General features: G+C 51.3%; 2 protein-coding genes across 4 annotated transcripts in view; both read left to right on the top strand.

Moving 5' to 3' along the window:
- The window catches only part of STIP1 (stress-induced phosphoprotein 1), a 13490-nt gene extending 1251 nt beyond the window's left edge, over positions 1–12239 (top strand). The window contains exons 2-14 of the mRNA XM_008567429.1: positions 2435–2644; positions 3265–3406; positions 3543–3684; positions 4839–5004; positions 6194–6320; positions 6416–6518; positions 6774–6894; positions 7871–7967; positions 8111–8235; positions 10544–10580; positions 10802–10905; positions 11130–11302; positions 11750–12239. Of these exons, the coding sequence (XP_008565651.1) occupies positions 2435–2644; positions 3265–3406; positions 3543–3684; positions 4839–5004; positions 6194–6320; positions 6416–6518; positions 6774–6894; positions 7871–7967; positions 8111–8235; positions 10544–10580; positions 10802–10905; positions 11130–11302; positions 11750–11822 (1620 nt within the window). The 3' untranslated portion in view covers positions 11823–12239. The remainder of the gene's footprint in view (positions 1–2434; positions 2645–3264; positions 3407–3542; positions 3685–4838; positions 5005–6193; positions 6321–6415; positions 6519–6773; positions 6895–7870; positions 7968–8110; positions 8236–10543; positions 10581–10801; positions 10906–11129; positions 11303–11749) is intronic.
- Positions 12240–14488: 2249 nt separating this feature from the next.
- FERMT3 (fermitin family member 3) overlaps positions 14489–26375 on the top strand; it is a 24736-nt gene continuing 12849 nt past the window's right edge. For 2 of the 3 annotated variants that reach the window (XM_008567427.1, XM_008567426.1), the window contains exons 1-5: positions 14501–14660; positions 17647–17880; positions 18455–18574; positions 18663–18831; positions 18926–19028. In XM_008567427.1, the coding sequence (XP_008565649.1) occupies positions 14501–14660; positions 17647–17880; positions 18455–18574; positions 18663–18831; positions 18926–19028 (786 nt within the window). Of the gene's footprint in view, positions 14661–17646; positions 17881–18007; positions 18242–18454; positions 18575–18662; positions 18832–18925; positions 19029–26375 lie in introns of all 3 variants that reach the window. The other variant, XM_008567425.1, reaches the window with a different exon arrangement.

Genomic DNA, 26375 nt, shown 5'->3' with positions numbered 1-26375 from the left:
CACACCCTTCCAATCGCAAGGCTCCGGGAGCGGGAGGAGGCCGCAGTTCGACGAGAGTCCGGCCCGCGGCGGGCCCCGGAGGCGTCCCGAGAGGATGGAGCCGGCCGCACTGCGAGAGGTGGAGGTGGGCGAGCGGCCGGAGCCTCCACCCGGGGAGTCGCGCGCGACCTGGGAGGTCGGAGACAACCGACGGAGAAGCCACCCAGGACTTGGCTACCATCGACTTGGAGGAACCCAGGGAGCGGGGACGGGGCTCCAACGGGAGTAGCCGAGGGACTTAGTAGTCTGGGTCCCAGTTGGGGTGAAAACTACTTTTCTGTGAGGAGGTCGGGGTGCGATGGGGAGTAGAGGCTCGCGGAGCAGCAGGCCGACTTTGCCTGAGGCGGGGAAGGGGAGGGTGCCGCACGAGTCCTTGGGACGAACTCCATCTCTACCGGCGTCTCACGGGTGTGTGTGCGGCCCCTTCGCCTCTTTTGTGTGTCTGTGTGATTCTGAAGTGACTGCGGACCGAGGCTCCTGAAAGGTCGGTGTTTGATAACACAAGGAGGAATTGGTGGCTAGGAACGATTTAGATGAGGGGCGAGGAGTTCTGGGCACCCGCCGAGCATTTCCAGGGTGCTGAGTGAAGCTGCTACTGCTTGTTTTTAGTGACTTAGTTATGTCCTCAGTGGCCTGTAGTTGTGAAAGGCCTAGACAGGTTTTGTGCCATTGGAAGCTGTCGTTGAGATGTAATGATTCATCGGAAGAAAAGAGAAAATAGCTCACTTTTTTTTTTTTTTTTTTGGTGTGATCTGCAAAGCTGGAGCCTCTTTGCTAAATTAAAAAGAGAAAATGGAAATGGAGAGGTCGTTAAACTTTTTGTGCCCTTGTGGGAGTTAAATTGTATCTGGAATTAAATAGGCTGTGGTAGAGATAAGAAAAAGCTTTCTAGAATGAGAAATTACATTTAAGAAAAGGGGCTGTTCTGTTACCAAATTTTTTTTTTTTTTAAATCACACCATCCAGTATACAACTGCATGCACCAGGTAGACTGTAAATGAATGTTTGATTAAGCTCAGGACTGCAGACTTACATGACAGTTGTGCAGACGACCTGGCATTTAATCCCAGGTGTGTTAGAATCCACTGTCTCGAATCCATTTCTGGAAATAAACAAGTGATCTCCCTGCCTTTTGTTTTCATTTTCAACTATGAGATCCGTATTTCAGTTTTAGGAACTATTCAAGCTGGACAGATTTGAGTGTCTGAGTTTGAAAAGTTCTTTTCTATACAATTGGCAAGAACTTCATCAGGCCGTTTCTCAGCTGCCCTTTGACACCAAATCAAGTTTTCTAGTGTTTTGCTTTCTGGTCTCCATCCTGGACCCTAAGGTTTTCATCCCTTGCTTGCTTAGTTTGGCAGTTGTCTTATGCCTTTTCTTTGCTCTTTTCTTTCTAAGGTCTCTCTGGCTGATGGATGTTCCTCATTGGTGTGCTTCAGAGTTCTACAATCATTTTTCTTTTTCTTTTCTTTTTCTTTTTCTTTTTTTTTTTAAGATGACCGGTAAGGGGATCCTAACCCTTGACTTGGTGTTGTCAGCACCAGGCTCACCCAGTGAGCAAACCGGCCATCCCTGTACGGGATCCGAACCTGTGGCCTTGGTGTTATCAGCACCATACTCCTCCTGAGTGAGCCACAGGCCGGCCCCTTCCTTCTATTCTTAATGTCTGACAGGGCGAGGGATTAATCCACAATAGTTTTTCTTCCTCCTTCTCTGTCCCCCTTGTAATGTAGTGATACTTAAGCATGGCAAAAACCAACTTGGGGGAGCTAGTTTTACCCGTTAAGGAACAGCATTAATCTACCATGCGGTGACATTACCACACTGGTGAATGGAAAACGGTTCTTTTTTGATAAAAGGAAATGGCATCTGAGCCACAGGCGAGCATCGTGATGCTCCCAGGGAAGGGAAGCTTTGTCTTGCCATCCTAAAGCCTGTAGGTCACTAGAGCAGGTATCAGTATACACTCAGTCCACAAGTCCACTTCCTTCCTGATTGCATCTTCCCAGAGGAATAACTAGGCCTGTGTGCAGTTTATCATTTGGACTCGAATCAATGACAAATGAATTTACTTTTCCATGAAAGGAACTTGTGAATACCTCCTGGAGTGGCTTCATGAGCTCAAAGTGAAGACATTTGGAAGAGTGGCTGAAGTTCTTCCTAATCCACACAGGAGCCAGTCGGGAACAGAGATGGGCTTCTTTCTCCTGCTTATTTTTTCTTTGCTAGCTCCCAAAATGTGGGCAATACGAGTATAAATGAAGTAATCCATTCGCTTTTCTGATCTGTAAAGTAACCTATTTTTAACTGCAGAAAAGAATGAGTGTCATCTAGATACTTGGGACAAAGTAAGTATCTTATGGAGAGAAACTCTATTGGCTCCTTTTCTCTTCAGGTGAACGAGCTAAAAGAGAAGGGCAATAAGGCCCTTAGTGCTGGTAACATCGATGATGCGTTACAGTGCTACTCAGAAGCAATTAAGTTAGATCCCCAGAACCATGTGCTCTACAGCAACCGTTCTGCGGCCTATGCCAAGAAAGGAGACTACCAGAAGGCTTATGAGGATGGCTGCAAAACCGTTGACTTAAAGCCTGACTGGGGCAAGGTAAGCTCTGGGGTAGTTGGGGCTCTTCAAACTTTCCCCAGAAATGCCATTTGGGAGTCTCAGGCATGTGGCGCTTAATAGCAGGCCCTCCTGACTTGCTTGGTTGCCTGTCTCAATAGACTGATAGTTTCATATTCACCCACCCCCTCCTTGTTGGAGTGTGCACCTCAGAAAACTGGCGTACTTCATCAAATCTAAGATACCATCAGTTGTAATACAGGCTTTGTTTTTTGCACTTCTAAGAAAGTGCCAAAGAAACTGACAGCCCTTGATCATAAGATGAGTTGGGGTGGTGAGGGTGCACATCTTTGATATTTGGCTGGATTCTTTTTAGTTTATTTGTTTGGGGTTTTTTTTTTTGGCTGCTGGCTAGTATAGGGATAGACCCTGGATCTTGGTATTATCAGCACCACACTCTAACCAGCTGAGCTAACCAGCCAGCCCTTGGCTGAATTCTTAAAGTATCAACCTTGGTGTTGTGTCTTATTCCTTTCCCTGCTTTTTTGTTGGCCTTCATATCCAGTTTTGTCCCAAAAATGTAGAATAGGTTCTTTTCAGCTCATCTTCGGGATTTATCTCTAGGTGTCCTTTATTTAATTTTGTATTTTGCTTTGTTTAAGGGCTATTCTCGAAAAGCAGCAGCTCTCGAGTTCTTAAACCGATTTGAAGAAGCCAAGCGAACCTATGAAGAGGGTTTAAAACACGAAGCAAATAACCCTCAGCTCAAAGAGGGGTTACAGAATATGGAGGCTCGGTTGGCAGGTAGGCACCACGTACACTATTTTTTTAATGGGGTTAATTTTGAGATCCCGCTCCTTCCCAAATGTCAATCTGTTAGGGTATGGGGGTGCTATGCAAACAGATTTCATAGTGATGCTCTTTTCCTTTGTTTGAACAGAGAGGAAATTTATGAACCCTTTCAACATGCCTAATGTGTATCAGAAGTTGGAGAGTGATCCCAGGACAAGGACACTGCTCAGTGATCCTACTTACCGGGAACTGATTGAGCAACTACGGAACAAGCCTTCTGACTTGGGCACGTGAGTAGAGGCAGCACATTGAGGCTCTGGAAGTGGGTGGGGACATTATGCTTTCTTCCGGAACCTACGGCAAAGAGTTCCCTGGTTGAAACTGCATGGTTTTTGCCTTTTCTCCACAGAGCAGTAGGGGTGTTGTTGGTTTATATTTATAGAAAGGGTCAGGGGGAGCATATGTCACAGTAATCTGGAATGTTCCTTCTCATCTGCACATTGCAGTTCTGATGTGGCACCAACCCCATCCTTTCCGTGCACACAGGCTTTTCTGTCGGTATATTGGAATGGAAACAGGGTTGAAAAGAACGTCAGGTGTAAAGATGTGTCTGTAAACCTTGTACTAGTATCTGTCACTAGCTGAGTCTTCTGGCTACTGAGATCAGATAGTGAAGTATACCTGTAATAACTCCACTGTATATCTTTCGACCTCAAAAAAATGAATCCAGGGCCGAGCCCGTGGCGCACTTGGGAGAGTGCAGCGCTGGGAGCGCAGCAGTGCTCCCACCATGGGTTCGGATTCTGTATAGGGATGACTGGTGCACTCACAGCACTCACTGGCTGAGCGCGGTGCGGCCGGTCTCAAAAAGGACAAAAAAAATGAATCCAGGGCCGATCCCGTGGCGCACTTGGGAGAGTGCAGCGCTGGGAGCGCAGCAGTGCTCCCACCATGGGTTCGGATCCTGTATAGGGATGACTGGTGCACTCACAGCACTCACTGGCTGAGCGCGGTGCGGCCGGTCTCAAAAAGGACAAAAAAAATGAATCCAACCTCTGTGGCCTCATTGTATAGGTGGAGTTTTTTTGTTTTGTTTTGTTTTTTAAAGATGACTGGTAAGGGGATCTTAACCCTTGGCTTGGTGTTGTCAGCATCACACTCAGCCAGTGAGTGAACTGGCCATCCCTATATAGGATCCAAACCCGTGGCCTTGGTGTTATCAGCACCGCACTCTACCGAGTGAGCCATGGGCCGGCCCTGTATAGGTGGAGTTTTGAAGGGTTGAGTGTTTCTCAGTTTTAACTCATGGGTAGTACAGAATCTAGCCATCTTTTGATGGGCAAGGCGCTTCTATACACAGGAATCTGACTTTTAGCAGTAAATGAGAATTTCAGATTAGTTGTGGGGAGAATAATTGCTATTTTTCTTTTTTAATTAATATTAGGAAACTACAAGATCCCAGGATTATGACCACTCTCAGTGTCCTTCTCGGGGTCGATCTGGGTAGTATGGATGAGGAGGAAGAGATTGTAGCACCTCCACCACCACCTCTCAAAAAGGAAACCAAGCCAGAGCCAATGGAAGAAGATCTTCCAGAAAATAAGAAGCAGGTCTCATTTTCTTTTCTTCTCATTGTTATGTATTTATAAACAGCTAAGTCAACCAGAAATACATATGCTGAATGAGAATATCTGTAGTCCTTGGGTAGCTGTAATTTTTGAGTGCTTGGTATGTGCTAAGCTTGTTGTTGTCATTGTTAATTAAAATGGTTAACATGTTAAAAGATAAGCTTCACAAGAGATTTCCTAGGGATCATGTATTTTCAAGATTTTTGGCAGCAGAAGCTACCCTTCTGTAGTCACATTACAGCCGTATGGTGCTGCCAGGATCCAGAAGAATGTTGCCGACATCAGTCCTTAGGCTTCTGCTTCTCTGTTGGATGTGGCGTGTAGTTGAAAGTTGTCCACCTCAACACATCCAGAGCAGGAGGCATGTGCCTAAATGATCCCTTGTAAACGGGAACAGCAGATTGTTGCCAAATTTAGCACCTTTAAATAGGCAAGCGTTGGTTGTTCCGGGTGTCTCAAAGCTGGAAAAAGGCCCTACAATGTGGGTGGTAGTGAGCTTTGCTGAAGACTCCTGCCACCACTACAGCCCCTTCTCCTAATCCTCTCGCTACCCCCTCTGCTATAGTTTCCTGACAACTAAGACCCTGAGACAGCCACGTGACAGAAACCAGACTCACTACAGTCTCTCAGAATAAAACCTGGTGCAAAATTATATTGTCCTCACCAGTTACTTCAAGTTGAAGGAATTTTCTCTTTCCCCAAGGAAGCCCTCTGCTTTCTGACAAAGATCCAGGAGAAGGGGTGGAAAAGGGGGAGTTTCAGAGGAAGCAAAGCAAAGTTTTAATTCTGATGGCTGATACCTGACTTTTTTTTATTTTTTTTTAATCCTATATAAAGATGACCGGTAAGGGGATCTCAACCCTTGGCCTGGTGTTGTCAGCACCACGCTCAGCCAGTGAGCAAACCGGCCATCCCTATATAGGATCCAAACCCGCGGCCTTGGTGTTATCAGCACCGCACTCTACCGAGTGAGCCACGGGCCGGCCCTGATACCTGACTTTTAAGTCTGTAGCTGATTGATGAAGATGCCTTTGGATATGGAGGACTTGCTTCTATAGATAATGTTAATTGCAACTGCTATTTCAGTACCAGTGACAGACCATAGGCTTTTATTCTCTTTGCCATTTGGTTTGAATTTGCTCAGCACTCACTTCTTCCAAACCTTGTTTAGGCACTGAAAGAAAAAGAGTTGGGGAATGATGCCTACAAGAAGAAAGACTTTGACACAGCCTTGAAGCATTACGACAGAGCCAAGGAACTGGACCCCACCAACATGACTTACATTACCAATCAAGCAGGTGAGGCCCAAAGACAAGGGGCGAGAGAGTTGTTAGGCATTCTTGAGGGAAGAAGCAAGAACTGACTGTTCCTTCTTAACCATCCTGCCTTGCAGCGGTATACTTTGAAAAGGGCAACTACAATAAATGCCGGGAGCTTTGTGAGCAGGCCATTGAAGTGGGGAGAGAAAACCGGGAAGACTATCGACAGATTGCCAAGTATGCTCGCCCTTCTGGAATACCTTGAGTAGTGTGGAGGGTTCACTGTCTGAGACTTAAATTTCCCTGCATGGGGAGGAGGGTCCCTGCTGGCTGCAGAACCTGTTGTGTTAAAAAGGGGCTAGAGAGGAGGTCACAGGAACCAAGGCAGGAGGCAGCGATGCCGGCCTTGATTCTAGCTACAGGTGTGTTTTCCTCTGCAGGGGCTGACCTTGTCTGGCCCTGCCCTCAGCAGATCCTTTTCCTTCTTATCAGAGCTTACGCTCGAATTGGCAATTCCTACTTCAAAGAAGAAAAGTACAAGGATGCCATCCATTTCTACAACAAGTCTCTGGCAGAGCACCGAACACCAGATGTGCTCAAGAAGTGCCAGCAGGTGGGTAGGAAGAGAATAGGGGGTGTTTTCTTGTTTCTTAATGATTGAGTATCATTGCTTATTGTAATCATTATTCTTTAATAATGTACCTTAATTTTTTTTTTTAAAGTAGTGGCTTTGGTCATGTTGTATGATTCTGCCTGTGTCACTTAACAGTGATGCAGTGCATAAGAAATGATCTGGTTGTTTGCAGTCCTTTGTTATTGGCCAGGGTTTCAGCCTTAAATATGTTAATGTTGAGGGCCAGTAGTGCATTAGCAGTGTTACAGTTCTTTTTTTTTGTCTTTTTCCGTGTCCGGCAACGGGTTGCAACCCTCAGTGTTGCCCCCGTACCGGACCGGGACCAGCAATGGGATCGCAACCCTTGGTGTTGCCCCCGCGCCTCGCTCAGCCAGTGAGCGGGAACCGGTCTGTATGTGGGATCTGAACCCTCGGTGGGAGCGCCGCCGCGCTTCCCAAGCGGCGCACTAGCGCAGTGCGCCACCGGGCCGGCCCGCAGTGTTACAGTTCTTATGTGACCTAACACTTTTCTTATTTTATACGACCAAAGTGATGTGTATCGTGCCAGTTATCATAAATTACATAGGGAGAGTGAGTTTATTCACAAGAAGATTGGTCAGAAAATTAATTGTCCTGTTAAGAAATGCATCATTCTCATATAGGGCATATTTTTGTACCAAGTGTATATCAGTACTGTTCATTTCTGTTTCACAGTGTACCTTGAATATGAAGAGTTTAAAATTCCTAAAACAGGCTGGCCAGTTAGCTGAGTTGGTTAGAGCATGGTGTTGTAACACCAAGGTCAAGGGTTTGGATCCACGTACTGGCCAGTTGCCAATAAAATAAAATAGAATTCTTCAAACAAAAATATTGCCAACAGTACTCTTTGAAAATTAAAATCCTAATCAGGCTTATTAGCCCAGCATTTAGATGTTTATGGGAGTGTAAATTACTATTCCAAGAATTATTTTCTTAGGCAGAGAAAATCCTGAAGGAGCAAGAGCGTCTGGCCTACATAAACCCTGACCTGGCTTTGGAGGAGAAGAACAAAGGCAACGAATGTTTTCAGAAAGGTGCTGCCTACAGCTCGGTGACAGCACTTGTTGGATGAGAGTGGTGTGGATGTGCTTCCTATCCCTGAGTGCAGGGTACATGTGGCCTCGGGGAGATGCTGGCTTTTTGCTTTTGTAAATGTAGTCTTTGTTTTTCTTACCAGGGGATTATCCCCAGGCCATGAAGCATTATACAGAAGCCATTAAACGCAACCCACGGGATGCCAAATTGTACAGCAATCGAGCCGCCTGCTACACCAAACTCCTAGAGTTTCAGCTGGCTCTCAAGGTGAGAAGATCTGGGAGTAAGGGCAGCCATTGTCCTACACCTGCACATGAGGGATGGGTGTGTTCTCTTTCTGTGTTTTTATCACCATCGGGTTGATGTTTTTATTCTGATTCCATGTTCATGGTGGTAGTCTGTGTATTAAATAGGGGACCTGTGTCTCCCCAGTCGTGGTCCATGGAGTTACTAGCGGTTGGATGTACTTAGGGAAAGTGGGTCCTTTCTAGTTTCTCTAAGGACCCTGATACTTTTCTCTCCCCATTCTTCTTCTTCACACTTTTTTCTGTAAGTGGAGAGTTCTGTGGCATGAAGTACATTCACGTTGTTGTGCAGCCGTCACCACCACCATTGATCTCCAGAGCTTTTTTATCTTTCCAAGCTGAAACTCTGTACCCACTAACCGCTAACTCCTCATTCCCCCTTCCTCCAGCCCCTGGTAACCACTATTCTTTCTCTGAATTTGACTATAGTACATCATATAAATGGAATAATATAGCATTTGTCCTTTTGTGACTGGCTTTTTACATTTAGCATGATGTCTTCAAGGTTTGTCCATGTGATAATGTTTCAGAATTTCTGTCCTTTATAAGTCTGAATAGTATCCCATCATATGTATATACCACGTTTGTTTGTTTATTTGTCCAGAGACATTGGGTTGTTTACACCTTTTGGCTGTTGTGAATAATGATACTGTGAACATGAGTGTATAGATGTCTGTCCCTGCTTTCAGTTCTTTTGGGTATACATGCAGAAGTGGAATTGCTGGGTCATGGGGTATCTATGGGTTTTTGGTTGATTGGGGGTTTTATTTTAGACGCTGGGCAGCACAGGGATCAAACCCCGGACCTTGGTGTTATCAGCATCACATTCTGACCAGCTGAGCTAACCTGCCAGCCTCTGTGCTTCATTTTTTGAGGACCTCTCATATTGTTTTCCACAGTGGCCACACCATCCTTTGTCCCTTATTTGATGTTCAGTTCAGCTGTGTTAGGTCTGCTGTTCTTGATCACATCAAGTGTAGTCAAATATGGTTATGTTTGATGTGGAATTGTTCCCCATCGTTCTCCATGTGAACTGCCCTGTACCTCTATCAGCAGGTTTTTTTTGTTTTGTTTTTGGTTTTGGTTTTTTTTGTCTTTTGTCTTTTTCCGTGTCCGGCAACGGATCTCAACCCTCAGTGTTGCCCCCGCACCGGACCGGGGACCGGCAACGGGACCGCAACCCTCGGCGTCGCTCCCGCGCCTCGCTCAGCCAGTGAGCAGGAACCGGTCTGTATGTGGGATCCGAACCCTCGGGCAGGAGCGCCGCAGCGCTTCCCAAGCGGCGCACTATCCAGTGCGCCACCGGGCTGGCCCCTATCAGCAGTTTTTTGACTGTACTGTAGCAGACAGACATGGATCATGTTGTGGGATGATAGCAAAATGTGATTTATCTAGAGACACCAATACCTGGGTCTGTGTTGGTTTTGATGCCACTGTCTTCTGGGTTGTGCCTGGCCTAGTGACATCACTGCTGCTAGTAGGACTGTACAAGTGCCATGTCAAAAGCAGATTGGTTTGTGAAGCAAAAAATAGCATGTTGTCAGTCACCTGGGAGGTGGGATGGTACTTTTCCAGTCATGAAAAAGAACGAATGGAATTGCTGATGTCTTACAGCTTCTTGGTGGAAGAGTTGGAATTAGCCCCAAGTGTGCTGACTCTACTGGGTAGTGCGCTTCATCATTTTTTATTCTGAAGGTATCTCAAACAGAAGACTACACAGTGGATACCTGGTGTATTCTCCATCTCTATTCAATGAACAGTAGTACACTTTTGCTGAGCCGTTAGTGAAAGGACATTGTATCCATTTTGGCATTTAAAATTAGACCTCAAATTCTTGTGCATGCATTGCCGGAAATGACTGCTTGTCCAGTCCCAGTACTTAATTCATCAGCATTTTAGAGCGCTCAGTATCAAGACCTCGCACTTCATCTGGTTGTTGTGTTCTCTTTAGTTTCTCAGACTGGAAGTACCCCCCACACTTTGGTGTTTTTCATAACCCCGGCCTTTTGAAGAGTTGAGGCCATTTGTCCTGTGTGGGAGGGTTCATAATCTGGGGTTGTCTTTCCTGTTGGTGTCGCCTGACTTTCTCCTCTGTCCTCCTGCTTAACCTGCTCTTAAGTAACCCAGATGCCAGGATCGATAGGAGCACCAGAGGCAAAAACTAAGTGTTCTGTGGCGGCGCTGGGTGGGGACTTAGAATCGTGATGGCGCTGCCCTAAGCGGGCTCTTCCAGAGGATGAACCTGATTCCTTTCTGCTGCTTCTTCCTAGGACTGTGAGGAATGTATCCAGCTGGAGCCGACCTTCAGTAAGTGCCTTTCTGCTGCCTCTCCCCTGTCCCCTGACTCTGGCCAAAAGACTGAGAGAGGAAAAGGGCAGCTTCGTTTACGTGATGTTCTTGGGGCCAGTAGCATTTAGGACCTAGCATCAGCGGGCGCAGAGAGTGTTGGAGTGCAGATGAAGCGGTGCAGGAAGCAGCCTACGGAGCAGAGTTTTGTGTAATGCCCCACCACTCCTGTTTGTCTATAGTCAAGGGCTATACTCGGAAGGCAGCTGCCCTAGAAGCGATGAAGGACTACACGAAGGCCATGGATGTGTACCAGAAGGCGCTAGACCTGGACTCCAGCTGTAAGGTGGGGCTGTTTCCACCTGCAGTGCGCTCTCCTCTGCCTCTCTTTCTCATTTGGGTCTTTTCCGTGTTTATTCACTGATTCTTCCCTTTCACCTCAGTTTCTCTTTGTCTTTCTTTTCCGTCCCCCGCTCCCAGCCCTGCCCCAATTTCTGTTCTCTTGGACCTACTGAAGCAAGGAGCCAGGTAGTGCTAACACCCTCCCCCTTTGTCTTGTGTGGAATGTAGGAGGCAGCAGACGGTTACCAGCGCTGCATGATGGCTCAGTACAACCGACATGACAGCCCCGAAGATGTGAAGCGACGGGCCATGGCTGACCCTGAGGTGCAGCAGATAATGAGTGACCCGGCCATGCGGCTCATCCTGGAGCAGATGCAGAAGGACCCCCAGGCGCTCAGCGAGTAAGTGGGGCTTGGCGAGATGGCCTTGCAAGAAAATGGGGAGCAACAGTGATTGGATGAGAACGTGTGAGGTCGGCAGGGATGTGATCAGTCTGATTGGAACTGTGTGATTTTTACTTAAAAAATAAAAGGTTGACAGTGGGTGTTGAGCTGGAAAGGCTTCGTTTGTACGTTAGTCATGATAGCTTAAGCAGTCATTTGGAAAGGCCAGTTCTGGGAGAAAAGTCTTGGTTTAAAGCTGTGTTCGTAGACTCAGAGGAGGACTGGCAGGGGTCTCCTGCACAGAACTGAAGGCCTTTGCAGTTCTGCGGGGCAGGCTTCACCCAGACACCTTCTTGACCCCTGGTATTGTCTTCTACGGGTTTGAATTGGGGCTTGCTCTGAGAGCAAGTAAGACTTTTTTAAGGTAGAGTCTCATTTCAAATAACTTTGCCTCTTCCTCCTCAGGCACCTAAAGAATCCCGTAATAGCTCAGAAGATCCAGAAGCTGATGGATGTGGGGCTGATTGCAATTCGGTGATGACTTGTTCATCCCCCCTTCCCTTTGCCCTCATGTGGAAAGAGGAGCTGGGACCGCGGCCAGCAGGATGGAGCAGAAGGGAGAGAAGGGGGAAGAGAACAACTCTCTCTCTATTTATACATAGCTACGTGGAAAATGCAGAGACTTGTGCTGGCGTGCCTCGTGCAGCCGCTGCCTCTGGGCCCTCCCGGCACATGCATGGTCTCTTCACTGCTGCCCTTGGGTTCCGGTTCTTCTTCCCCTGCCCCTCAGTCACTGTCTTGGCCACTCTCCCATAGTTGGTTATTTTTTATTTGGGGCAGTGGGCATGTATGGGGGGGAAGGGTGTTCTCAACCTCGTTCCCAGCTGTCTTCACATTGTTAACTCCACATACCCTTCTCCAATAAAACAAGCCAGTCAGGCGTGGTTATATGTTGCTATGGTCTTGAGTGACTTTTTGCCAGACTGTCGTGGAGGGGTGGTGCTGGGTTGGGAGAGGTGTGAGTGTGGCCTGACCAGGGTGGAGCCTAGCTTTTTTTCTTTCTTCCTGGTGGGCTTTGCCAAGGTGGTCACTAGGTGGTGCTATTACTCAATTAACAGCAGAAAGGGAATCTGCACGCTCCCCCGCCCAAAAGAGAGGAGCCAAGGAACGGTTCAGATCAGCTTTGGGGTGATCCCCATGCTGTTAATTCTCCACGTTCTGATCTCAAAGTCAGAAACTAACTACATCCAGCAAGTGCTGAGTCCAACCCAAGAACCAAAAAGGACTGAGAGATACCCAGATCTCTGTTGGGAGAGAGCACTCTGCCACCAGCTGCTGTGTGTTAGATTTAGGAGTGGGGCCGTGGTTTTGAAGAACTCAACTGCTCTGTCTGAGCTTAAAGTACTAAGCTCTGGTTACTCTTTTCCATAGTTGTAACAAACCGCTTTCTAAAAGCTCTCTTCCTGGACTGAAGAGGCTTCTGGGACAGGAGTAAAACTTCCTCATTTGCTCCTAGACTACTTTGGGCTCGCAAGACGCTGAGATGGGGCTGCGGCTGCACTTCCTGCTGCCTCTGAGTTTGCATAAGCTGGCTTTTCCCCGGGAATCCCCGAGGCCCTTGTCGCTCTGGGTGGCCCAGTTCGCAAAGCCTCGCCTCCACAGTCTCTTCAGCTCTGTGCCTCAGCCCCACATTTACTCTGGAAAGGCTGAATTCTGCACAGAGCTGGTAGTGAATGTTCCTTGCTCTACTGAAGCTTACATCCTAGTGCAGGTGACAAGCAAGATGTTAGACCACCAGAGACCCTCTGAGGTGGCACCTGAGCAGAGACTCCGCAGCAGGGATCCTCATGGGCATTCATTCGGGCAGCACATTGCAAGTGGAGGGACAGTAGTGTCATGTCTGAAGCTATGAGACCTGAGGGTGGGGGACAGGAGGTGGTGAATGATCAGGAACCAATTTCTGTTTACTTGTTCACCTGGGCAGCTCTAAGTTTGACAAGTTTGGAAACAGGCCTTATTTGGGGGTAGGAAAAACTTAAAAAGTAACTTGTTTCCCTTGCGGGCCTACTTCAGGGATCTTTGGTTGATAGCGACAGCCTGGACTGTAGCTGATTGGACCTGCCAAATTGCTAAATGCCCTGGATCCTGTACTTTCAACAACCTGGCTCTCCCTCTGGCAGCCCAGGGATGTTTCATGGCCCGAGGTCCCACTACAGGCTGGAGATGGGAGGTGCTTCCTCCAGAGTCAGACTTAGCCCTGCATGCAAACTGGGGGCCTCTCTGGTTTGAACCGAGCTTCCCTCCAAATGAGGGGTGACCGTTTCTGTGCTACCGGGTCCACAAGCCCTGCTCTCCCTTGCTTCCTGTGCTCACTGGGGACAAAGACGGCCACACTGGAACCCTGTGTAGGCTGGTAGTGTGCTTCCTGCACCGAGTGCCAGCCCTCCCTGGGGAGGGGCGAGCCCGCCCTGCTCGTGATAAGGCGACGTCAAGTGCTGCCCTCCGAAGGAAGCTCCAAAGAAAGCAGAGGGAAGGGAGCGCTCGGTGGTCTGCAGGTGTGCAGCCTGAGGCCAGGGGTGGCTGACACTCCTCCCCCCACCTGCAGCCCCCAACCCTTCACGGGCAAGGTAAGCTACAGCCAGCAGCTGAAGTCCCAAGGGCCCCTCTCTGCCTCGCCCTCCTTCAGCCCCTCTGCCCAGCGTGCCTCTCCACGCGGCACCCTGAACTTCCAACACCCCAGGGAGGCTTCGGCTGGCTTGGGGTGTTTGGATCTGAGCTGTGGGCCAGGATTGGAACTATTTTCTGACCTGGGTTCATATTGCCAGTGGCAACTGCCATTGTGGTGTGGGGGTGAGCTGTGAGATGGAAAGTGGCCCAGGGGTTGTGCCCAGCTCGAGCATCGAGCAGGGGGATCTCGAGGGAGCCCCTTCTTACTGGGCCATGGTCTTCCATTCTGTAAGATGGGAGTGGGTTGGACAACATGATCTCTGAGGGTTCTTGTCAGGTCAACCGCCCGCGGTGGGGAGAGGGTCTGAGGCTGGCCTGGAGCAACTCCGCACCTGTGTCGTGCTCTGGCATGCTGCCCATGGGCTTGCCCTGCCCACCCACCTGCCCAGGGCACCTGGGGCACCTTCTGCTTAGACATGGGCAGTCTACCAGGCCCCAGCACCCTGCCCGCCTTCCCTCCTTCCACCCTCTCTAAAAGCAGCCACAGCCATGGCGGGGATGAAGACAGCCTCTGGGGACTACATCGACTCATCCTGGGAGCTGCGGGTGTTCGTGGGAGAGGAGGACCCCGAGGCGGAGTCGGTCACCCTCCGGGTCACAGGGGAGTCGCACATCGGTGGGGTGCTCCTGAAGATCGTGGAGGAGATCAGTGAGTGCCCCGCTGCCCCCACCCGCTGAACTCAGCACCACAGGCAGCACAACAAGTGTCCGTCCCTTGGCACTTCCGGGCCATCCCTGCTGCGCAGCTCGCGATAGCAGTGTCACAGTGACTCAGGCACCAGCTTAATCGTTTGGTTCCAAAAAAGACATTTCCCCAACTTCCCCTCCCTCCCACCATTTTCCCTCCCTTCCTCCCACTCCAGCAGGTTCTACTAAGTTCCAAAGGAGCAGACCAGGCCACAGTCCCCCGTTCATCTCTTCTAGGGACTAGAAGGGAGGCCTTGCCTGGGCAGAGGCAGAAGTCACATTCCCGAGGTCTGAGGGTGGCCAGGGACTCCTGTGACCTGGGGGCCTGCTCCCACTTTCCCTCCCCCGGGCGGAAGTCCTCAGCAGGCTGGTGACAGGCCCAGCCTGGGTGGGAAGGCCCTGCCCCCACAGGAAGTTACAGCAGAGCAGCCTGTGGTATCAGAGAGACACAGGGCCAGGGACTTGGGGGCTTCTCATCGCTTTCCCATCAGGGGTGGGGGCTGCTCCCTCCTGGGCGGGCAGCAGGAATACCCCGATAGCCAGAGCCAGAAGGCAGGCCGGTGACAGCCCGGGTCCGAGGCCACCTGGGGTGGGGGGTTGGGGTGGGGAGGCTACCTCAGACCCAGCCAGCCCACCTTGTGCAGCCAAGAGGGAGGTCAGTCTGATTGCAGACGGGATGGGGACCAGCCCAGGCCGGCCACAAGGCTGGGGCAGTGAGGGGGGCTTCCACAGGCAGGGCCCGAAGAGGTAGTGAAAGCAGCAGTGGGAGCAGAGGGTCCTTTGGGAGAAAGTGTCAGACCGAGTCTGAGGCCAGCCTGGGCCCAGCCAGGGCCGAGGAGGATGAAGACCTGGGGGGCCCAGGGCACAGCATGTGGCACCGCAAGAGGCCTGAACGTGGAGTCAGACAGACTGACAGAGCTGCTGCTCCACTCGCTGTGGGTCCCCAGGGCGAGTCCCTTCAGTTCTGCATCCTGCAGTGGAACACTGTCCCCACCGTGGCCCCTCCCAGCCAGTCCTGCCACTGCTGCCCAGGGCCCCTGGCCAGCGCCTGGCCTCCTGGGGTGCAGCTGGCCAGGAGGTGCTGACCTTTTAGCTGCCGGGCCTGTGCTGAGTGCTGACTGCTGGAGCCATTGGGACCCTGGAGCCCAAAGAGGGGTTGCACCCCACCAGACAAGGAGACTTCCCAGGAGAAGCTGCTTAATCTGAGTCCTAAGAGGCTGTCGCAGAAGAGAGGAGCAGGGCAGTGATGTTGGGAGCCTAGGGGTGCTCCAGGTTAGGGCCTCTAGGTCGGCGAGGACAAGGCTGGGCAGCCGCAGAGGCCTGCAGAGGGATTTTGGACTTTATCCTGGAGGTGGACAGTCGCCACCAAGGGTTTTCAGCAGATCCCCTCGGCAGCTGGGTGGGGAGGACTGGAGGAGGGAGACTGTGAGGAGCCTCCTAAAGAGGGAGGACTTTGGAGGTGGGATTGACCTCAATCTGATGTGGCGGCTCACAGTGAAAGGGGTGGTACTCCGGCCTGTGCTGGACAGCCCTTGTTGCCCGGCCCCAGATGTGGCGTGGAGGAGCTGGGGAGGAGGAAAGGGGGCACCTTGGTCCAGTGGAGGAGACGTGGAGAACCCCGAGGGCTGGGACCACGAGTCACTGCACTCACAGCTCCGGGGCTGGGTGCGTGTGGCCGGGTGAAGGAAGCCAGTGACGCGCCCCTGAGCCGGGACGTGTGGATTTCTGTCCTGGCGCTCTGGGCAGGGTCTGGGCTAGGGGTCCATGCATTTGGGCAGCTGAAGCCATAGAATAGGGGAGACCCCCAGGAAGAGGCATGGCTGAGGATGGAGAAGAGGGTCCCAAAGTGAACCGGGGAAAGGTCAGGTAAGGAGAAGGTCAGGAGAGGGGGGCCAAAGAGGACAAAAAAAGAGCAAAGAGTCAAGAGAAGGAGAAGTGGGCAGCACGAGTGGGGAGCCGAGGAGGGACAGGTCAAAAGCCCTGGAGAGGTGAGACAGATGAATACCGAGAAGCTTCTCTGGATTTGGCAACAGTGGTGACATTAGCGAGGGTGGGGTAGGCGGGGTCAGGAAGCTGCTGAAGCAGGTGAGGTGGGGACAGGGAATTTGACAACTCACCAGGAGGACCTGAGAAGAGCTCTAGAAAGAAGGGCTTTGCAAACTCTAGAGGGCTGTGCACCCAGAGCAGCTTTTAATTGCAGTCGCTCTTTGTTTTCATACTCGTGTCCTGCCGGTCCATGCCCCTGGAGAGGGGACAAAGAGGAAACCATGCATCACCCATTACTGTGTCCCCTGTTCCTGGCTGGACGATGAGTGACATATTCACATCTCTAGCTGAATGCTCACTCGTGTGGTTGTGTGCATGCATACGTGTGTCACAAACGTGGCACTTAACGTAGCAGGCATTGTTTGGTGTCCATGGGGTCAGGGTGGTGATTATGCCTTACGAACAAGAAAACAAAGGCCCAAAGAGGTTAAGTGCTTTGCCCGAGGTCACACTGCTAGTAGCCAACAAATATTTACAGCGTGCCTATGGCTCCACGCAGGCGCAATCCCAGGCGCCAAGGACATACAGCAGCAAGACGCAGTGTCGGCCTCCTGGGTAAGCCAGGAATTATGGGGGTCACAGGAGATGCTGTGCGGAGGGAGCCCAATGGGCTGCACAGCAAGAAGTGGGGGCACCCAGATTCTGGGTTGGAAGTTCCCCTGGGAAGTGATGTGGTGACAGCCTAGAAGGATGAGCAGGGATCAGCCAGCAAAGAGCCATTCTGCCATCACCTCTGGGGTCAACCCCAGCCCAACCTAGCCCGGCCCTGCCTTGGCATGGGCAGGGGAGGGGGCGGTCACCTCTGAGTCCTGGGGCTGTGCTCAGTGTTGGGGGCAGAAATTAGGAAGTTCGGGCAGGGCCTTTCAAGGCTGATGTGCGGCCACCACCCCCTGTTCCCCCAGATCGCAAGCAGGACTGGTCAGATCACGCCATCTGGTGGGAACAGAAGAGACGGTGGCTGCTGCAGACCCACTGGACACTGGACAAGTACGGGATCCTGGCCGACGCCCGCCTCTTCTTCGGGCCCCAGCACCGGCCGGTGGTCCTGCGGCTGCCCAATCGCCGCGCCCTGCGCCTCCGCGCCAGCTTCTCGCAGCCGCTCTTCCAGGCCGTGGCCGCCATCTGCCGCCTCCTCAGTGAGTTGCCCGGGCTGGCCCCCACTCCCAGCCCGCAGGGTTCTGCCAGGATGCAGGTCCTCTCCCTGCCCAGGCCGGGCAGGGCCTTTCAAGGCTGATGTGCGGCCACCACCCCCTGTTCCCCCAGATCGCAAGCAGGACTGGTCAGACCACGCCATCTGGTGGGAACAGAAGAGACGGTGGCTGCTGCAGACCCACTGGACACTGGACAAGTACGGGATCCTGGCCGACGCCCGCCTCTTCTTCGGGCCCCAGCACCGGCCGGTGGTCCTGCGGCTGCCCAATCGCCGCGCCCTGCGCCTCCGCGCCAGCTTCTCGCAGCCGCTCTTCCAGGCCGTGGCCGCCATCTGCCGCCTCCTCAGTGAGTTGCCCGGGCTGGCCCCCACTCCCAGCCCGCAGGGTTCTGCCAGGATGCAGGTCCTCTCCCTGCCCAGGCCCAGCTATCGTCACGTCCTCCTTGCTGTCCCATTCCCCATCCTGCCTGCAGGGCTGTGACCTGTCCCAAAGTGTCCGGGGTGAGGTGGGGAGGTCACCGGGCAGGACCTCGCCCCGCTGAGGCCCCAGCTCCACTCAGGTATCCGGCACCCCGAGGAGCTGTCTCTGCTTCGGGCTCCTGAGAAGAAGGAGAAGAAGAAGAAGGAGAAGGAGCCAGAGGAAGAGGTGCACGACCTGACCACGGTCGTCCTGGCTGGGGGTGAGCGCAGGTTGGGCAGGCTGGGCCAGGGGCCGGGCCGTGAGAGTCAGGGCTGGGCATGGCCGGCTGAGCCCAACCTGCACTCCAGGTGTGGCACCCGCGCTGTTCCGGGGGATGCCAGCGCACTTCTCGGACAGCGCCCAGACCGAGGCCTGCTACCACATGCTGAGCCGGCCCCGGCCGCCGCCCGAGCCCCTCCTGCTCCAGCGCCTGCCTCGGCCCAGCTCCCTGTCCGACAAGACCCAGCTCCACAGCAGGTGCGCCGCCCTCCTGCCCCAAGTCCCACCTTCCCTCTGTGTCCTTGCTCCCCCGACACCTGGCACAGCCCTGACTCCACCTCCCTGTGGCCAGGTGGCTGGACTCGTCGCGGTGCCTCATGCAGCAGGGTGTCAAGGCCGGGGACACGCTCTGGCTGCGCTTTAAGTACTACAGCTTCTTTGACCTGGATCCCAAGGTGGGCTGGGAGCAGGGAGGAATCGGCTCTGGCTTTAGGACGCATGGGGACCTAGGGCTTGGGGCTGGGCTCTGGGATGCCCACAACGGGTCGTGGTCTGTCCGTCTGTCCACTTGTCCATCGATGCCCCTGTTTATTGAGACTGCACACACTGTGCTGGGCCCCTGGCTGATGCCAAGACAGAGAGGTCTGTCCGTCTGTCCACTTGTCCATCCATGCCCCTGTTTATTGAGACTGCACACACTGTGCTGGGCCCCTGGCTGATGCCAAGACAGAGGAGCATAGGCAGTGGTGGGTGCCCCTGGGAAGTCTGGGGCTTACGTGAGAGAAGCCCTGGCTCGAGGGCTCAAGGAGGGCTTCCTGGAGGAGGCAGCACTTGGACCTGCAGGGACTGGGGGCAGGCGAGGGAGGAGGCTTTTCAGGCCGGCCCCAGGGTTACCATCCCTCTGTCTCAATCGATGTGCTCTATGCACCTGTCTCAAAAACTGTCCAGGACACTCTTTCTACCTGTGACCCCACTTTTCTGCCCCCCTTCACAGCAAAACTTCTAAACCCAGTTGTGTACAGAACACTTGCTTCCAGAATCCTGCCTCCTGTTTCCAAACTTTCTGTGGTTCTCATCCACTCCCTCTCACTCCTTGGCCAAATCTATTCTGGAGTCTTCTTTCCCCATCCACACACAAGACATGCACCTGCTGAGGTGACCTTGCCCTCCACGCTGTCTCTCCCACGGCCCCTTCCCATCCACTTCCTACCTGGCCACTTGAGACATAGACAACTGACCACCCCCATCTGGAACTGTCTTCCTCCCACAGCTTGAGTGGTCCTCTGGCTTGGGGGTGTCCCCCTCTCCACGCTGCTCTGCCCGGGCTCCTTGGAGCTCTCTCCTCTCCACGGCCTCTTGGTGCTGGTGAGCCCCAGGGCTACATTCTGGGCCTCCTTCCTTCTGCACCCTTTCTCCCAGTAATCTCCAGTCTCGTGGATTTAAATATCATCATGCTCTTTATGTCTCTCGGTTTATCATCTCCAGCCCAGACACCTGTCCCCTGAGCTCTGCACTCAGGGACCCAACAGGCTGCTCAGACTTATGCCTGAGTGGGATCCTGATGCCCCAACCTGCCCAGGGTCTCCCCTACCGTTCAGGGACTCACTGAGAAGCCCCACACGTGAACCATTCTGGATCCTTCCCTTCCCCTCCCACCCAACCCCTCATGGTGTCCGGTTGATCCTCCCTTGAACAAAAGTCTCACATCACCCGTTCTTCTCTCTCTTGGTCTGTGCCAGTGCAAGCCGTGGGCACCTCTCGAGCAGGTGACTGCAGCCTCCTGCTCAGGGTCCTCTCTCCTCTTTTGGCCTCCACGATAGTGGAACGAACGTTGACGGATGTGCATTAGGTCTTGTCGTTCCTGCTTCGAAGGCGCCTGTGGCTGCCTGCGGTCCCACCAACTTCCTTGTTCCCTTTTTCCCGTCTTCTTTGGGACTGAGTATTTTTATAATTTCATTTTATCTCCTTCGTATTAGCTTATTAGCTCTATTTCTCCTTTTATTTGTAGTGGTTGCTTTCGAGTCATAGCACACACGAGATATTACCGTCCAGGAGTACACGACTTCACGTATAGTTTACGAACATTACAAGACACTTCCCCCCCCCCCCCCTGCTCTTGTCCTCAGACACGACACCTCTGCGTGTGTCAAACCCGCACTACTTTGTCATCGTCCTTGTTACCATCGTTATTATTATGACAGCTTTATTGAGAAATATTGTCCATGCCATACAACTCGCTCATTTAAAGTGTACAATACAGTGCAGCCTTATAACACCAAAGTCGTGGGTTCGGATCCCCGTGCCGGCCAGCCGCCCCCAAAATAAATAAATAAAATGAAGTGTACAATTCAATGGTTTTTAGTGTATTCACAGAATTGTGCAACTATCACCACAAAACTTTAGAATGTTTTTGTCACTGCCAAAAGAAACCCTGTACCCATCAGCAGACACTCTCCCCTTACCCCAAACCCCCAGCCCCTGGCAAGCACTAATCTGCTTTCTGTCTCTATGGATTTGCCTATTCGGGACAGTTCATTTAAAGAGAATCATACAATGTGTGGCTTTTGGGGACTGGCTGCTGCTTTCGCTCAGCACAATATGTTCAAGGTTCATTCACGTCGTAGCAGGTACAAGTGCTTCATTTCTTTNGGCCGGTGGTCCTGCGGCTGCCCAATCGCCGCGCCCTGCGCCTCCGCGCCAGCTTCTCGCAGCCGCTCTTCCAGGCCGTGGCCGCCATCTGCCGCCTCCTCAGTGAGTTGCCCGGGCTGGCCCCCACTCCCAGCCCGCAGGGTTCTGCCAGGATGCAGGTCCTCTCCCTGCCCAGGCCCAGCTATCGTCACGTCCTCCTTGCTGTCCCATTCCCCATCCTGCCTGCAGGGCTGTGACCTGTCCCAAAGTGTCCGGGGTGAGGTGGGGAGGTCACCGGGCAGGACCTCGCCCCGCTGAGGCCCCAGCTCCACTCAGGTATCCGGCACCCCGAGGAGCTGTCTCTGCTTCGGGCTCCTGAGAAGAAGGAGAAGAAGAAGAAGGAGAAGGAGCCAGAGGAAGAGGTGCACGACCTGACCACGGTCGTCCTGGCTGGGGGTGAGCGCAGGTTGGGCAGGCTGGGCCAGGGGCCGGGCCGTGAGAGTCAGGGCTGGGCATGGCCGGCTGAGCCCAACCTGCACTCCAGGTGTGGCACCCGCGCTGTTCCGGGGGATGCCAGCGCACTTCTCGGACAGCGCCCAGACCGAGGCCTGCTACCACATGCTGAGCCGGCCCCGGCCGCCGCCCGAGCCCCTCCTGCTCCAGCGCCTGCCTCGGCCCAGCTCCCTGTCCGACAAGACCCAGCTCCACAGCAGGTGCGCCGCCCTCCTGCCCCAAGTCCCACCTTCCCTCTGTGTCCTTGCTCCCCCGACACCTGGCACAGCCCTGACTCCACCTCCCTGTGGCCAGGTGGCTGGACTCGTCGCGGTGCCTCATGCAGCAGGGTGTCAAGGCCGGGGACACGCTCTGGCTGCGCTTTAAGTACTACAGCTTCTTTGACCTGGATCCCAAGGTGGGCTGGGAGCAGGGAGGAATCGGCTCTGGCTTTAGGACGCATGGGGACCTAGGGCTTGGGGCTGGGCTCTGGGATGCCCACAACGGGTCGTGGTCTGTCCGTCTGTCCACTTGTCCATCGATGCCCCTGTTTATTGAGACTGCACACACTGTGCTGGGCCCCTGGCTGATGCCAAGACAGAGGAGCATAGGCAGTGGTGGGTGCCCCTGGGAAGTCTGGGGCTTACGTGAGAGAAGCCCTGGCTCGAGGGCTCAAGGAGGGCTTCCTGGAGGAGGCAGCACTTGGACCTGCAGGGACTGGGGGCAGGCGAGGGAGGAGGCTTTTCAGGCCGGCCCCAGGGTTACCATCCCTCTGTCTCAATCGATGTGCTCTATGCACCTGTCTCAAAAACTGTCCAGGACACTCTTTCTACCTGTGACCCCACTTTTCTGCCCCCCTTCACAGCAAAACTTCTAAACCCAGTTGTGTACAGAACACTTGCTTTCAGAATCCTGCCTCCTGTTTCCAAACTTTCTGTGGTTCTCATCCACTCCCTCTCACTCCTTGGCCAAATCTATTCTGGAGTCTTCTTTCCCCATCCACACACAAGACATGCACCTGCTGAGGTGACCTTGCCCTCCACGCTGTCTCTCCCACGGCCCCTTCCCATCCACTTCCTACCTGGCCACTTGAGACATAGACAACTGACCACCCCCATCTGGAACTGTCTTCCTCCCACAGCTTGAGTGGTCCTCTGGCTTGGGGGTGTCCCCCTCTCCACGCTGCTCTGCCCGGGCTCCTTGGAGCTCTCTCCTCTCCACGGCCTCTTGGTGCTGGTGAGCCCCAGGGCTACATTCTGGGCCTCCTTCCTTCTGCACCCTTTCTCCCAGTAATCTCCAGTCTCGTGGATTTAAATATCATCATGCTCTTTATGTCTCTCGGTTTATCATCTCCAGCCCAGACACCTGTCCCCTGAGCTCTGCACTCAGGGACCCAACAGGCTGCTCAGACTTATGCCTGAGTGGGATCCTGATGCCCCAACCTGCCCAGGGTCTCCCCTACCGTTCAGGGACTCACTGAGAAGCCCCACACGTGAACCATTCTGGATCCTTCCCTTCCCCTCCCACCCAACCCCTCATGGTGTCCGGTTGATCCTCCCTTGAACAAAAGTCTCACATCACCCGTTCTTCTCTCTCTTGGTCTGTGCCAGTGCAAGCCGTGGGCACCTCTCGAGCAGGTGACTGCAGCCTCCTGCTCAGGGTCCTCTCTCCTCTTTTGGCCTCCACGATAGTGGAACGAACGTTGACGGATGTGCATTAGGTCTTGTCGTTCCTGCTTCGAAGGCGCCTGTGGCTGCCTGCGGTCCCACCAACTTCCTTGTTCCCTTTTTCCCGTCTTCTTTGGGACTGAGTATTTTTATAATTTCATTTTATCTCCTTCGTATTAGCTTATTAGCTCTATTTCTCCTTTTATTTGTAGTGGTTGCTTTCGAGTCATAGCACACACGAGATATTACCGTCCAGGAGTACACGACTTCACGTATAGTTTACGAACATTACAAGACCCTTCCCCCCCCCCCCAGCCTGCTCTTGTCCTCAGACACGACACCTCTGCGTGTGTCAAACCCGCACTACTTTGTCATCGTCCTTGTTACCATCGTTATTATTATGACAGCTTTATTGAGAAATATTGTCCATGCCATACAACTCGCTCATTTAAAGTGTACAATACAGTGCAGCCTTATAACACCAAAGTCGTGGGTTCGGATCCCCGTGCCGGCCAGCCGCCCCCAAAATAAATAAATAAAATGAAGTGTACAATTCAATGGTTTTTAGTGTATTCACAGAATTGTGCAACTATCACCACAAAACTTTAGAATGTTTTTGTCACTGCCAAAAGAAACCCTGTACCCATCAGCAGACACTCTCCCCTTACCCCAAACCCCCAGCCCCTGGCAAGCACTAATCTGCTTTCTGTCTCTATGGATTTGCCTATTCGGGACAGTTCATTTATTTATTTATTTATTTATTTTTATTATTTTTTTTTAAAGATGACCGGTAAGGGGATCTTGACCCTTGACTTGGTGTTGTCAGCCCCACGCTCAGCCAGTGAGCTAACCGGCCATCCCCATGTGGGATCCGAACCCGGGGCCTTGGTGTTATCAGCACCGCACTCTCCTGAGTGAGCCACGGGCCGGCCCCGGGACAGTTCATTTAAAGAGAATCATACAATGTGTGGCTTTTGGGGACTGGCTGCTGCTTTCTCTCAGCACAATATGTTCAAGGTTCATTCACGTCGTAGCAGGTACAAGTGCTTCATTTCTTTTATTGCTGATAATATTCCATTGCGTGGCTATGCCACATTTTATTTATCCATTTATCAGTTGATATATGTTCAGGTTTTTTCCCTACTTTTTGGATATTATGAATGTTGCTGTGAATCTAGGTGCACATGTTATTGTATGGACATATGTTTTCATTGCTTTTTTTTTTCTTTCTTTTTTTGAGTCTGGCCCAAACCCTTGCCCTTGGTGTTGTCAGCACCACACTCCACCAACTGAGCTAACCGGTCAGCCCTGTTCTTGGACATATACCTAGAAGTAGAATTGTTGAGTTATTATTGTTATCATTTTTCTTTAATCAGTCAATTTAAAAAAAAAATTTAAGCCTTTATTTCAAATTTTAAAATTGTGTTATACAATTTACAAATCTTTCTTTTTCTTGTAAATTATTTTTTATTAAACTTTTTATTTTGAGATCATTGTAGATTCACAGACAGTTGTAAGAAATAATATACAGAGACCCCAGATACCTTAATACCCTTTACCCAGTTTCCCCCATTGGTAATATCACAACCAAGATATTGAAATTGATACAGTTGCATCAGCCAATTATCTTTTAAAGACATTTTAAAAATATGAAAAAAGTTTTTTATATTTGCCCACATATTTACCATTTCCTGTGTTCTTTATTCCTGTGGTAGATCCGGATTTCTAGCTGGTATCATTTTCTGTCTGCCTGAAGGACTTCCTTTAACATTTCTTGTATTCATCTATTGGTGATGGATTCTTTCAGCTTTGATATGTCTGTATGCCTTTATTTTGCCTTCAGTTTTTAAAGGTATTTTTACTGGCTATAGAATTCTCCATTGGCAGTTTTTTTGTGTGTTTTTTTTTTTCCTTTCAGTACTTTAGAGATGCTGCTCTATAGTCTTCTGGCTTGCGTTGCTTCCAAGGAGAAATCTACTGTTCTTTGCTCTCCTGTATGTAATGTGTCTTTTTCGTGCATGTGGCTGGCCTGTCTGGAGATCTGATAATGTGTCTTTTCTTTTTCGTGCATGTGGCTGGCCTGTCTGGAGATCTGATAATGTCTTTTTTTTTTTTTACTGCTTTTACGTTTTTATTTTTTATTTATTTATTTATTTTTATTTTATTTTTTAATTTTTTTAAAAGATGACCAGTAAGGGGATCTTAACCCTTGACTTGGTGATGTCAGCACCACGCTCAGCCAGTGAGCGAACCGGCCATCCCTATATGGGATCCGAACCCGTGGCCTTGGTGTTATCAGCACCGCACTCTACCGAGTGAGCCACGGGCCGGCCCCTTACGTTTTTATTTTTATCGTTGGTTTTCTTTTTCTTTTTCTTTTTTTAGTGTTTATCTTTTATCACTGATTTTAAACATTTGGATTATCACGTGCCTCGGTTGGCTTCAGGTTTATGCTTCAGGGTCATTGAGCTTCTCGAATCTGTGAGTTTATAGTTTTCATCAAATTCCAGGAATTTGGGGCCATTATTGCTTCAGCTATTCTTTCTGTCCCCTCCCCACTTTTCGTACTGCAGTGACATGACTGTTGGGCTGCTTAAAATTGTTCACAGCTCGCTGATGCTCTGTTCGTTTTTTTTTCTTTTCAGTCTTCAGTCTTTAGTCTGTGTTTCATTTCTGGACAGTTTCTATTGCTACACTCGTATCTTCAAGTTTACTAATCTCTCCTGCCAGATCTAATATGCCATGAAGCTCATACCTATGAGTTCAATTTTGGCATTTTTAAATCGTTTCCATATCTCTCTTTAACATGCTAATGTTTTTCTCTACCTTCTAGAATATACAGGATATATCAATAATTACTGCTTTTTTTTTTTTTTTTTTTTTTTTTTGTCATCTGTGTCATTTCTGGGTCTATTTCTATTGACTGTCTCCCCACTGTGACTTGTATTTTTCTGCTTGTTTTCATGCCTGGTAATTTTTTTTTTTTTTTTTTTTTTTTTAAAAAATGACCGGTAA

Source organism: Galeopterus variegatus, unplaced genomic scaffold (assembly GCF_000696425.1).
Source record: "Galeopterus variegatus unplaced genomic scaffold, G_variegatus-3.0.2 Scaffold319, whole genome shotgun sequence".
Lineage (NCBI taxonomy): Eukaryota > Metazoa > Chordata > Mammalia > Dermoptera > Cynocephalidae > Galeopterus > Galeopterus variegatus.
The sequence above is the reverse complement of the archived record's forward strand: the minus strand, read 5'-3'. Positions and strand labels throughout refer to the sequence as shown.